The following is a 14,169-nucleotide window of genomic DNA, read 5'->3' on the forward strand; positions in this document are numbered from 1 at the left end:
GTTCTAACTCTGTATTTTAATCTTATATCAATTTTGCTGCATGGTTTTATCCTGGTTGTGCTTTTTATACTGTATTTTGTATTTGTGTTTTTAACCTGTTGGTTGTTTATTATGATTTTAATTTTTGTGAATTGCACAGAGAGCTTTGGCTATTGGGCGGTATAAAAATGTAATAAATAAATAAATAAATTCCGGATGAAAATCAGGAAAAACTTCCTGACTGTTAGAGCAGTATGACAATTGAATCAATGACCTAGGAAGGCCGTGGGCTCTCCTACACTACAGGCATTCAAGATGCAGCTGGACAGCCATTTGTCAGGTAGGCTTTAAGGTGGATTCATGCATTGAGCAGGGTGTTGGACTTGGCGGCCTTATAGGCCCCTTCCAACTCTACTATTCTATGACGCTATGAAAATAGGGCATAAGTGAAGAGCTTGTAGAAGTGCAGGAAAGTCAGTGACTTATTTTGGGGAACTGAAATGAAGTCACAGATGCTGCAAAATATTGCACAGAACAGCCTGCATCTCCAGCCTTGGTCAATCTAAACAATCCAGACCACAATAGTCAGAGGAAAAGAGCAGACGCACCATAGAAAATTTCTTACAAAGCAAACAACTACAGGAGATTCAAGCAAGAAACCAAGCCACACACTTTAAAGGAAAGCAGGAACACTCACAGGTCCCTCTAGTTTATTTTAGTTGTCAGGGGTTGGGGAGGACCCCAAATGCAGTGATCAAATTAGGATCTTTATTTATTACATTTTTATATCTTTATTTTTATATCTTGCCATGTGATAACAGGAAAAAATAGGAGACACGATCTGAAAGATGGGAAGGAAGCTAAAAGGTCAGGAGGTGGAATCAAGACAAACTCAGGAACACTAGTTGGAACTGATACAGAACAATAAGGCACCATCTGGGAATGTATTAGATAGGAATATGGAGAACTTCATACCTAAACAGAGTTTCCCAGATGGATCCACTTCATACCCAAAGTTACACACGCATTTGTAGGTTCCACGCAGATTTTCACAGATTCCATTTGGACAAATGTCAGGATTCAATACGCATTCATTGATATCTAGAGAAAACAAAGGTCATTAAACTACAAAATCTTTTCCTCAGAGCATTCCCCAGCAATGCCAATACCCGCTGCTTTATGTGAATTTTGCATGAAACCATTGTATAATCTTACCGACTCCTGTGTTAGTATGGCCTGGGCCACTGCTACAGAGACCATGATACTCGTCTGGAGGGGGAAATCAAATCAAAAGTATTGTTAATACTTTAATAGTATTAAAGGGGGCAATCCTAAGAATATTTAGAAAGAAAAAAGGCCTACATGCATAGGATTGCACTCTAATTCTTTCAAAATAATCTCTTGTAGACCCCACGATCCCTTCAAAGAACACATCTGTCTTGAAACAACCTTCAATTTGCATAGTTTTCAGTGCACGAAGACAGCAAGCTTTTGCAAAATGATGCATTAAAGTTACCCATACTAGTATCACTGGATTTTCTTCACCTATAAGACTTGTTGCGTGGCATATTTTTCTTTGACTGAACAGGAAGTATTTCAGGCAATTCTAGGAACTACTGAGAATATTCCAATGTCAGCTTGTTGTAGCTTCTTTTCTTTTTGGTTGCTTCTGGAGGTCTGGGGGGCATTTTTGCCTCTGGGGCACCATGGAGCATCAACCACCACCACCTGCCCCACATACAAATCACCAGTTGGCCATCATTCCACAACACTGCAGAGAAAATTCAGAGTGGCTGGATATTATGTAAGTGAAGGAAGGAGGGGCAATGTTACTATCATCCTCATGTGACTCCCTAGTTCTTGGTATCAACCACTTTCCTCCTGCTGTAGGGGAAGATGTGAACCCTACCTCTTCACCAGAGTAGTCACTACAGTGGTCTTTTCTTAGTCTGGCCACCTCAGTCTTTGAGGATGAGAACCAGTCCCCTGAGCTGTTTGTGGCTTTGAGACTGGAGAATTCACATAGGGTAGAGAACAGCTCAGGTAGGTGGACTAGAGCAACCTGGCACCATCTAGTTGCGTTGGACTTCAAGTCCCATAATTCCAACACCTCTAACCCCTCTGGAGGATGCCAGATTGGGAAAGGCTGGCCTATAGAAATAAGCATGGAGGTGACAAAACAATGAAGTCAGGATGGCTGACAGCAATGCAGCTTTTACACTGGCAAATGCCCAGTCTAAAATGACATACCTGTCTCCTAATATATAGAGCACTATCTAAAGATCTATGAGGACAATTCATGGACCTAGTCATAAGAGCAAACGTATTAAGACTAAATTTTGAAGAGGACTCTCAGCAAAACATCTGACCAAGCAAAGGAAAAACTCACTTTTGAGAGCCATAAGTTTGTACAACAATACGCATTTCCTGGAGTGGGATGGGGAGGTGGAATCACTTTTCCAGGCTCCCACCAACCCAAAAACCAAAATTTGAAAGCTGTCTTATATTTTACCCTCCATGAACTGGCATCTTTAACAATAGGAGAGGTGTGCAAAACAGCCCAGAAGAAATTGCTTCCACATGTGTAAATGTTCTGTTAAATTAATTCAAATACAAAACAGAAGTCAATGGCATTGGGCCATTTACATTTACAAAACGTTTCAGCTCTACTGTGTAGTTACGAAGAGGGAGCCGATAGCAACAGACGGTGGTGGGAAAGCCTTTTCCTGCTCCGATAACTTTCCAGCAGCGTTTTTGCTGCTGTTTGAACTAACGTGGCATACAGCAAAACAGTGAACAACCATTCATCGTTAAAGCCTGCACATCAGTTAAAACTACCTTAATTTGTTTCAAGCGATCTTCAGCCCCTCTTTCTTAAAACAGCCAATTAAAATAACGGTTAAAAATGTACAAGCTTCTCAAGGTACCTTTTCCTAAAATCCAGAGAGCCAATTTAAGGGCTAGACATTCCAGAATATTGTTTTTCTGCAAGATTTGGCCAAGAGAATCCAGTGGTGTTTTTAAAACCACAATCTGAACTGACCTTCCAATTTTTTAAAAAATGCTGCTGTAACTTCCAAGCATACATTTGAGTATATGTGAATTGTTTAGTGTGCTTCATGCCCTCAATTTTTTTTAATAAGTTTCCATTTTCTTCCTGGTCCTCTGTTGTTTAGTGTTACGTTGTAAGCGCTTTGGGGCAGGGACCTGAGAAGCTTAAAGTCTCTGATACTTTATATAGCCCCAAGCGTGTTGCTGACATATGAAGATGATAACTGAGCCTTGGAAATCTAGCCTACTGCAATTTGTGATGATAGATCCCATTGAGAGTTCTCTCCAGAACACAAGTTTGGGATGTGCAAGATAAGGGGAATGCCCACATTTGAAGATATCATTAACCATAATACAGACAGCAAAACATGTATGTTGATTTCATAAACACAGTTTTAAAAGGGAATAATTTAGATCGGAGGTGCGAAACCTCAAGCCCAGAGACCAGATTCAACCCACCTGGGGTTCCAATTCGTCCCTCTGGAGTTCTGCGGAAGACCACACCTTCCTCTGGCTCCTTTCCCCCAAATCACCAAATCATTTGGTGGTTTCTGACTTTCATGCAGTTCCGCCCCCCCTCTTCTAAAAGGTTGAAATTCACCTTTTTGGCTTAGTTGCTGGAAGTAAGAGCTTTAAGCTAAAATATTATGGTGTTTTTGGTATTTCGGGCCCTGAGCTGAAAGCAGTTCAACAGCCCAGATTTAGATATACTATTCCAAGCATCATTGCATGAGGCCTATTATAGCAATTCTGAACATCTTTTAAAATTATGAACAAATAATTCAAATTAAATGCTGGGGGAAAACCACACAATACCTGAGCTTTGTGCGGGACAAGGCTGGCAAGGTTCCCCAAATGCATGGTCAGTGCTGGCGCAACAACATTCTGATTTAGTAACTGCTCCAGATAATGGTTTAACACATTGACCTCTTCTGTATTCCCCATAGCATGTGCTTCGCATATGTGTATCTAAAGGAGAACAAAAAAAATCACAAGGTAACTGTTGCACACATTCATTAGGAATAACGTGACATGTGAATTAGGGTGACCATATGGAAAGGAGGACATGGTTCCTGTATCTGTAACAGTTGTATTGAAAAAGGGATTTCAGCAGGTGTCATTTGTATGCATGCAGCACCTGGTGAAATTCCCTCTTCATCACAACAGTTAAAGCTGCAGGAGCTATACTAGAGTGACCAGATACAAAAGAAGGCAGGGCTGGGGAACATGGGTGGGAGGGTGCTATTACACTATGTCCTGCTTGCTGGTCCTTGGTTGACAGCTGGTTGGCCACTGTGTGAACTAGATGGACTAGATGGACCCTTGGTCTGATCCAGCAGGGCTCTTCTGATGTTCTTATTTTCCCTTAGTTATAACTCATGGCTTCTTGAATAGTGTTAATCCAGACCCAGGGATGCTAACTCTAACCAATCCTGGACAATCCCAACTGCAGAAAAAGTGAAACGGCTGTCAAAAGTAATTTAGCCAGCTTTAGATGTTTCAGCCTGACTAGAAATATAAGCTCTCTGAACACTTCACACTCTGGTTAATAAAACAATTCTGATTCCTCACTTTGCAATCCTGTCAAAGACTAAAAATACAGAGGGAGCCAGTTTCACGGGGTTGCCTTTGCTAAGGTATGTTAATTAGATACAAGGTCACTAGATTGGCTTTCCTCAACATGGTGTCCTCCAGATGTTTTGGACTGACTCCCATCAGCCTCAACCCACATGGTGAGGAATTCTGGGAGTTGTAGTACAAAACATCTGGAAGGCGCCAGGTTGGGGATCTGCCCATCATGGATATGTTGACTCAGCAGACTCTAACTCAGCAAGGAAGACTGGTGGCCAGTGAGTATTTACTTGCCACTGGGATAAGCTAAATACAAAGCTATATGTTTATATTAAGCGAGAGAGTCTTAAATTAAACTGTGATGTGGAATAACTAATCTGGATATTTTAGCTCCTAACGAGTGAGAAACAAGGGTGTGGTACATAGGTTTACTACTTTTCTTTGTTCCTGATTGTAATTCTAAACAACTCAGCATAATAGAGACTTACACACCCACCCCAAAAAACCCACACCACCCTCCTGCTCATTCATGATGAATGGATGGATTCTCAGCACTGTCCTCCTCTGGTTTCCAAGGCTGCTGCTTTAATCTATACATTCCTAAATCACTTTGGTCCCAAAGGCCACCATACCCATGGTCATATATGATGTTAAAGATCAACCACAGGTAATACTTTCACAACTACCAAGCATGCACCATGTTCAGATAGCAAAGAAGTGCATTCTTGGTATCTCAGTTATGAGAATCTCTTCTTACGAAGACTCACCAAAGCCGGATGGTGGCATAACATCCTTCTACCTGATCTAGTTTACAGGCAATGCTGGCTCCAGGTTTCTGAGGGCCCATGGACATGACACCCTCAATGGGGTTTTTTTTCCCTCTCTTATTGAGTCTACTCTCTCATCACCATTATCACCAGCTGCTATTGCTCCCCATCCTTCTTCTCGTTACTGCTATCTACTGCTCCTTCTTCTCACTACCACAATTGTCTGGGCCAGAATGAGAGGCAGGTGAACAAGGAAGTTGCAATCATGAACAGCAGGAGCAAGTACAGGGGGCTCTTGCCAGGAGGCCCCTACTAAGGTGCGGCCCATCGGCAGAAGCCCAACCAAGCCTACCCTTGATGCCAGGCCTAAAGGTGACATATTCTAGAGCAGCATTCGCCAACCTGGTGCTGTCCAGATGATCTGGACAACTCCCATGATCTTCAGCCAGCAGGGCTGCATCTATTCTAGAGCTCTTTGTGACCCTATTCTAGAGCTCTTTGTGACCCTTAATCTAGCACTGAATTGTAACAGTCAGCACAATGAGCTCGACTTACCAACACACACGCGTCCATCCAACCCCACAGCAAGGCCAGGGAAGCATTCGCATCGGAAGGAGCCATCCGTATTCACGCAGCGCCCGTTCATGCATATTCCAGGTGTCTCGCACTCATCGATGTCTGCCAAAGAACAGAATAGGTTTCATCAGAAAGTGAAATTTAGCCTTTTTTTCATTTACTTGCGCTGAGACCTGCATATTCCATATAGCTTTTTCATGGTATGTCTAAATAAAGCAGGAAAGGGAAATCATTTTCAATGAATCGTTAACTTAGTGCAAGTAACTTAAAACAACATTAGCTCATTCAGAAACATTTGGAACAAAGGCATAATTCAGAGGGAAATGTCCCATTCCCTGGGCAGGATAATTAAGTCCTCCAAATTGGAATCTTCCCCTTTTACAGAGGATACATTTTCATACAATCCCTGGAGGATGCTAATCCAAAAATCAATGATACATATGCAAGAACATTATGGGAGTGAGGAAGGAAGAGAGGGATAAAAGGCATTTGTATAGAATTTCACAAGAGGGCAAGATTTCTTCATTACCAAATAACTTCTCTGTCAAGCCTTCAGTTCTCACAGAATTGGGCAATCACTTTGGAGGGTTTGCCTGGCAAACAGCTAATGTCAGGATCCAAGGGAAAGGTCAATAGTTTCATAAGGCACAGGGGAACATCTCAGAGAAGGGCTGAGATGGAGTCTCAGGCAATTGTTAATCAGGAACAGGAAATGGAAACAAACCGCTTATCTCCCTCCCTTCACCATACCCATGAAGCTCACTGAATGTGTCAGATCATGCAAGACTTTGCAGGGGTGCATTGCCTGCACACTGCTCCCTTGTCCCCATGACTAAGATCCATTTTCTATGGGTCTGTTCAGAAGATACCTTAAACCATGGCTTTAACCACAGTGAATAAACCTTTTTTTTTTTTTTTTGCTTTATTCACTGTGGTTAAAGCTGTGGTTTAAGGTGTCTTCTGAACACAGCACGGCTTTCTGGCTTAAGGTGTCTTCTGAATGGGGGCTATGTTAACTGGAGCAGTGTGGTTTCTGCCATTATCTGACTACATGCCTCCATGAGGCTCCTGAAAATGCTAGCAACTTTCACACACACATTTATATTTTTGATTTTTGTATTTATGTATCCCCATCGGTGTGAATGGCACTTTACAGAGTACAAGAGGCCAGGTCCCTACTCTGAGGACCTTAACATCTAAAATGTAGCAGAGGTAACAGCAGGGAAGAGGTAAAAATGTAGGCAGAGGTAAACAGGGAATATATGTGATTGCGTCAGGCATATGTACCTAGACAGGGTCATAGTATTAGTTGCAGTAGGGTAGCTTTCCCCAACCTAGTCCCTTCCAGATCATTTGGACTTCAACTCCCATCAGCCCCAGCCAGGTCAGGAATCCTGGGAGTTGTGGGCCAAAACATATGGAGAGCATCAGTTATGGGGAAATTGCATTAGGGCATGAAAATTAGCCAAATTGTTAATAGAAAATGTGGGTTATGAGGAGGCATTTGAAGAAAGTAAGGAAGGTGGCATTACAGATATTCTGGCTTATTTAGGGTAGGAGTGGGCAGAAAGTAGATCTCCAGATTTTTTGGACTTCAACTCGCAGAATTTCTGACCATTAGCTGACAGGGATGTCTGGGAACTGATGTCCCAAACATCTGGAGATCTACTTTCTGCCCATCTCTCAGGCATACTGCATGGTTATTCATCATGCTAGAAATGAACTCCCTAATATGGGTATTGCCAACATGGTACGTAATCATGCAATCCATCCTAACTAAGTATCTGGAAATGGCAGATGTTGGAAACAGCAGCAGGAACAGCCATGGGTTGATGGCAACAAAAGTACTCTGGGTAACTTTTGAATGGGGAAGAGGGCTTAAAATATGGAGAGTCTTCAAGTCTTTAAAAGAAGGAAAGGTGGCATTGGGCCCATTCAGAAGACACCCTAAACCATGGCTTTAACCATGGTGTTTAAGCCAGAAAGCCAGGCCGCGTTCAGAAGACACCTTGAACCATGGCTTTAACCACAGTGATTAAGGCTTTTTGCTTTATTCACCATGGTTAAAGCCATGGTTTAAGGTGTCTTCTGAATGGGGCCAATGTGTTATCTTCCAAGGAGACAACCAAAAGAAGTGGTTTTTAGAAGGACACTGATTTTGCTTTTCTTCTGCAAGACTGTACAGCATGTCCCCCAGGATGTACAAATTTGTAAAACAATTTGGTACTCCACAGACCTTAAAATTATATGCTGAATTAGTCAAACTTTTAAAATAACCTTTTCCCAGGAAGCAAAAGCATTTTTTCCTGATAAGGTGATCATACTATTCTCCCCCCTGTAAAAATTGAAGGAATATTTTAAAAATATTGTGTGGGAGAATGTGAAACATTTAACAATGTAATCACATCATAACAGTTCTCCTTAATATACACAACAACCGGTATGTGTGACATTTTCTTCATTTCACCCCCCAACCTTAAAAGGGCAAACCGAGAGCAAAACACCTCTGTGTTTTACTTAGCTTGTGTTGTTTGGCACGAAATACAGCCTTGCTGGTCCAAGAGCCGGTGTTCTAATTGTATTTTAAAATAGATACTATTATGAGGATATCTCTATGGGCACATTAGCATCCAATCTCCTGCCCTAGCCAGAAAGGTGAACAAATTGTTAAGCCCTTCCTCAGTTGCTGAATTGGCCCTAACTTAGATAAAAATACACCCCACCATTTTAATGTCATATTTTCCTCCATTAAGAACAAAATACAGATTTTAAAGGGTGAACCCTAGGGTCAAACTAGATGTGATGTGTTTATTCATGTGTTTGCCCTGTTCACATTTAAAATGGGGTAGAGATTCTAATTTTCACAATAAAAGCTGAATCCCTCGTCCCTGTACCTTATCTCACTGCACTCTGTGGCTTGAAATACCTCATAGAATCATAGAATCATAGAATAGCAGAGTTGGAAGGGGCCTACAAGGCCATCGAGTCCAACCCCCTGCTCAATGCAGGAATCCACCCTAAAGCATCCCCGACAGATGCTTGTCCAGCTGCCTCTTGAAGGCCTCTAGTGTGGGAGAGCCCATAAACTTCCTAGGTAACTGGTTCCATTGTCGCACTGCTCTAACAGTCAGGTTTTGCCTGATGTCCAGCTGGAATCTGGCTTCCTTTAACTTGAGTCCATTATTCCGTGTCCTGCACTCTGGGAGGATCGAGAAGAGATCCTGGCCCTCCTCTGTGTGACAACCTTTTAAGTATTTGAAGAATGCTATCTTGTCATTCAACAAGACTAGCTCACTTCCTGTACTGGAGAAAGTCAGGATGAAAAGTGCTTAAATCACTGAATCACGGGGAGATAATTCAAAGTGGGAACAATGCCCACCTTTGGTGTGAAAAGTAGGCTCTCCCAACCCTCATTTTCCATGTTAATAGGGCAGAGACCTGCAGAACCAGCAAGACCGCCTGTGTCGGTCTAGTTCGGTCCTTCCTGCTGCTGGGATTGAGCCTTGCATACATGCTGCAGAAATTCTACAGCCACCTGCGTGGGGGGAAGTACTTATAGATGGAACCAAATCTTTGTTTCTTAGGTATAAGGTAAGGGAATATGTACAAGTGTGGAGCTTTCCTTTGCTCTTATGTAGGTGGATTCTATCCTCTGCTGTAGGTGTTAGGACTCAAGCAGAGACCTAAATTGAAATGGCTACAGGAGACAGCTGAAATGGCTACAGAAGGGAAGCCCGACTTTGGTGAACTTGCCCATTAAGGGATAATTTCTCAAAACGTTTGGATTCCTTCCCAAAATTGCCTTTGTATCTAAGACCATCACATAAGAAGTGTGTGTGTGTGTGTGTGTGTGTGTGTGTGTGTGTGTGTGTGTGTGTGTGTATAAGAGAGAGAGAAACAGAAACAGACAGAGAGGGAGAGATAGAGAGATGTTATAGTGTAGTGGCTAAGAGGCTATTGTATGGCTAAGAGACCATGGAGTTGTCAAGAGAGAGCCAGATAGCTTCATCTATGGGGTGGTATATAAATGTAACAAATAAATAAACTATAAATAAATAAATAAATATTGTCTCAGCCTCAGATCCCCAACAGCAGAATAGGGTGGTGGTAATAATCCTGAGTTACTTTACAGGACTGTTGTACATATAACAGTTAGATCATGCATGTGTATTACTTTGAATGCTTGAAAGCACCACATAAATGCAAAGGACTATTATATTATCTATCTATCTATCTATCTATCTATCTATCTATCTATCTATCTATCTATCTCTTTTAAGCTTCACACAATGTTAGCTCCCTCTCTTTTAAGCTTCAGGTGAGCCTTAAAGACTTTTAAAAATTATTTTGCTCAGCTTTCAGTGTGGTTTAAAGTTTTGTCTCCTGGGGGCTGTCTTTGTCAATTATACGACAAAGCAGCTACTTCACACCCACCCAGGGGCTTTCCCACACAGCTGCAAAGAAAAGAAGTCGGGGACTTACCCCGACTGTTTTCTCCAGAGCAAGGCAAGCATGGTGCGTCTGCCATCTACCCTCACTCCAGAGTGGCGGTGGAGACGTCGCTGGGTGAATAGCGCCCCCAGCCACCAGAAAACCTGTGCTTTCACTGCTGCGTCGGGACTGTGCTTGCATTTTATATATATATTACGAACTTTTTTGTAAGCTGAGTTTATTTTATCAAGAAAAGCATAGTATAAACGCCTAAATAAAATGTGCTCCCAAATGGAAAGGGGTCTATCTATTGCTTGTCTTCTTGCACCCACAGTCGCACTACTTGCAACCACCTAGAGGATGTCTTGCATCCATGACAGCAGTGGGGAACGTAGGCAAGGGAGGAGTCTTCTTCAGGAGTAGATCACTTTCATCACCTCCACTCACTGATGAGAGATGAAAGAAGGCAGGGCTAACCTTGCGGCTGATTTGATCAATTTGTGGTGGAAACCTGTACTTTTTAAATAACCTTTAAATAACCTGTTCTCTGAGGTGTGCACACCGAAGCTGGATAGAACTGCACAACCTCTGAAAGGTGTTTGTGTGGTAGTGGTGTAAAACTGTTGGGGACAGACTCTGAAAAATGTGAACAGTATCTCTCCAAGGTTCTGAAATCCAGCTAGAGATGAGATGAACCTAACTGATCCAGGAGTTCAGACTGGAGCATGTTTACCTGCTTGAAGAACAAGGTTTTCTACAAGTCTGGAAAGGTATGAGGAGGAGGAAGCTTTATAAAATCCATTCCAGCTTTCAACAGAAACTATTAGTCAAGCAGCTTGCCACTTCGGGAAAAATTCAAAACACTTTTCATCTGATGCAATAAAGTAACATTTCTCTGATGCTGAACACACCTTTTTGGAAATATAAGTTCTCCCACTTGGCCCTGAAGCATAAAAGTGTACACCAGAAGTTCTGCTTTCTAAGAAGCTGAAACATTTAGCTTAAAATATATTTTAAAATACTCTGTTGTTAGTCTTTCTATCTTTCATTCATATCCTTTTGTTCATTTTAAATCCTAAACTAATTCAATGTTTTGTGATTCTTGCTTGCTTAATTAAGCCACAATGAGTTGTGGTGCACTCCGCTGACCATTTTAAATATTTAAGCTTGTTGTGTCATATGAACCCAGGACAGTGGGTGATACGAGGGTTAAACAACCCTTGTATAATCCAACAACAGACTACTGGTTATAGGAAGGTTGTTTAACCCTCACATAATCCACAGTCATTGGGTTCGGACGACACAAGCTGGAGCTTAAATATTCAGAAAATCAGCTGGCACATATTGACAGCTCACAATGGCTTAAACAAATCATGGTGGGCAGCAGTGATTGTGCAAACTGGGTCAAAATATGTAAGGTGATTTTTATATATGCTGTAATATTATTATTAAAATATTTCTAGGCTGTTATTCATAAAAAAAAATTAAATACTTTAGGATGAAATTCTATGCATGTTTAGACAGAAAAATGAACTACAACTCCCAGTATTCCCCAGCTAGCCATGCCAGCTAGGGAATGCTGGGAGTTGTAGGCCTTTTTTTCCTGACTAAACATGCATAAAGATTGCAACATTACAGGATTAAAATCAACAGCAAACACTGCTGTAAATCAATTTACTCAATGAGTTGTATGCATGTTTGCTCAGACACTTCACCATGTTAAATAAGATTTTCAATGCAATCCTATGCATATCTACTCAGAAATCAAACCTACTGAGTTTAATGGAACTGGATTCTGTTTACATGGGCAAAGGACAGTCACACTGTTATGTAAGTGTGCAAAAGACTGCAGCTATGCAGTGCAATACTATGCATGTTTACCTTGAGGTCCTAATGTTTTCATTGGGACTTGATCCCAGGTAAGTATACACAGGATTGCAACTGTAATGGCACTTTTAAAAAGTGGGCTCTCAAAGCAATATTTTGTTTCTTTCTACTTTTTGGTAAATGAAAGCTCAAGTGTGATTCAAGCTAGCTTCACTGTGTGATTTCAAACTTGTCACATTGTCAACGAAGCTTTCTATTGTTGCCTTGATCCCCGGAGGTAAAAGATTTGTAATTACTGAAAAGAAAATCTACAAATAATTTGGCTCAGTGTTTGTTTACTCCTTGCTTCTATTTCTGGTTTATGCTAACAAAGTCTGCTGAAAACATAATGAGTTAGAATTACAAAAGCCTCATTCCTCATTGGTCAAGAAGGAAAGTACAGTTTAATATAATAATGTAGCTTTGATCTACTTGTTCTTTAGTCCACTGTGGGTCAGTGCTGAACTGTCATGGCAAAGGTACAGTAAGCTACTGTGATGCTGTCATATTTTTCTTAACCTGCCAGATTGCTTAGAGCTAAAAAAAAGAGGCTTTGAAGGAAGAAGGAAAAACACACACAGTTGATTCATGCAACCAATTGTTGTACCATGCAGACATCTTTCTTTACCATCTACATGTGGCAAAATATACCTGGGACTTCGCCTTATTAAAGGATCCCCATGTGTCTGTGTGCCCTCAAACTAAGCAGCTCTGGCTTTTGAGACTTGTTTTTCAGCTCCAGCAATCCTTGGAACATATGATTTAAGAATGCAAATCAGGGAAAATACGTTTGAATTGTCCCTGCTTGTGGAAAGCTAGTGCAACAGAGTAAAAGCCAACGCATAAGAATCCCATACGGTGCCAGGTCAAGACTTTTCTCTTATCCAAGGCATTTAGCAGCATATGTTGAGTTTTTAATCGATCCTAGATACATCTTTAGATTTGGTTGAGAGCTCAAAGTTGTTTTAAATGTATGTTGTCTTTGTATGCTGTCTGTTTTATGTTTTTATATTTTTTAAATTTTGTATATTGATTTTTAAAGTTTTGATCTTTTGTAAACCACCCAGAGAGCTTCAGCTATTGGGCGGTATAGAAATGTAATAAATGATCATCATTATCTCAGCATCCTATGACTTGTCACAAATATATAATGCATTGCAACAACTCTGTTGGATACTCACCTCTACAGTAACGTCCATCTGAAGCTAACTGGAAACCAGGTTTGCAGATACACTTAAAACTTCCATCTTCATTGAGGCACATGCCGTTCAGGCACATATTCCGTATGCTACATTCATCCATATCTATAAAATTGTTGACAAAAATGGACATCCATCCATCATTATATCGCACAAAACTCTTCAGATGATCTAGTTTGCTCCAGCCCAGAGCTACCAACAGCTGGATTTGAAAAGTCCTCCTGTCCTTTTAATAATTACATAGCAGGGAAGGGTTTAGCGAGTGTGGTTTTTGCTGTCACTGGAGGTGACAAATGTCTCCTTGCCTAGCAAAGAGAAACTTACTTTGGATTAAGAGTTGGCTGAGTTTAATTACCCTGAGATTAATTACCCTTAAGCGTAAAATATATGTTTTTAGGGCCAAACTTCACGTTTCACTGAGTGATCTGTGAGCTATTTTTCATTCGTTTCCTAAATGCAGGTGTTGCTTCAGTTGCCTCCCGAAAACATTTTGTCTTGAGTGATTGGAGGAACCAGGAATGAGTTTTTGGGAAGGATGAGTTCAGTTCTGGTAGAGAGAGAAAACCCTGGGATGAGCATGTCTTCAGGAATACATTTTCCTTAATTCTAATTGCATGCTTGGCCCTAAGGCACTATTTTTTATTTGGGTCCATTTGGTGGATGTTGGCGTTCTAAGAAAAAGCAAAGTAGAACCTGTAAGACTGAAATCTGCCCGCTTGGTGTATAGC

General features: G+C 41.2%; 1 protein-coding gene across 1 annotated transcript in view; it reads right to left on the minus strand.

The window, feature by feature from the left end:
• FBN1 (fibrillin 1) overlaps positions 1 to 14,169 on the minus strand; it is a 200,171-nt gene that overhangs the window by 84,131 nt on the left and 101,871 nt on the right. The window contains exons 14-18 of the mRNA XM_063142808.1: positions 13,424 to 13,546; positions 5,925 to 6,047; positions 3,847 to 3,999; positions 1,195 to 1,248; positions 955 to 1,080 (exon numbers count right to left, since the gene is read on the minus strand). Of these exons, the coding sequence (XP_062998878.1) occupies positions 955 to 1,080; positions 1,195 to 1,248; positions 3,847 to 3,999; positions 5,925 to 6,047; positions 13,424 to 13,546 (579 nt within the window). The remainder of the gene's footprint in view (positions 1 to 954; positions 1,081 to 1,194; positions 1,249 to 3,846; positions 4,000 to 5,924; positions 6,048 to 13,423; positions 13,547 to 14,169) is intronic.

Source organism: Elgaria multicarinata, chromosome 16 (genome assembly GCF_023053635.1).
Source record: "Elgaria multicarinata webbii isolate HBS135686 ecotype San Diego chromosome 16, rElgMul1.1.pri, whole genome shotgun sequence".
Classification (NCBI taxonomy): Eukaryota; Metazoa; Chordata; class Lepidosauria; order Squamata; family Anguidae; genus Elgaria; species Elgaria multicarinata.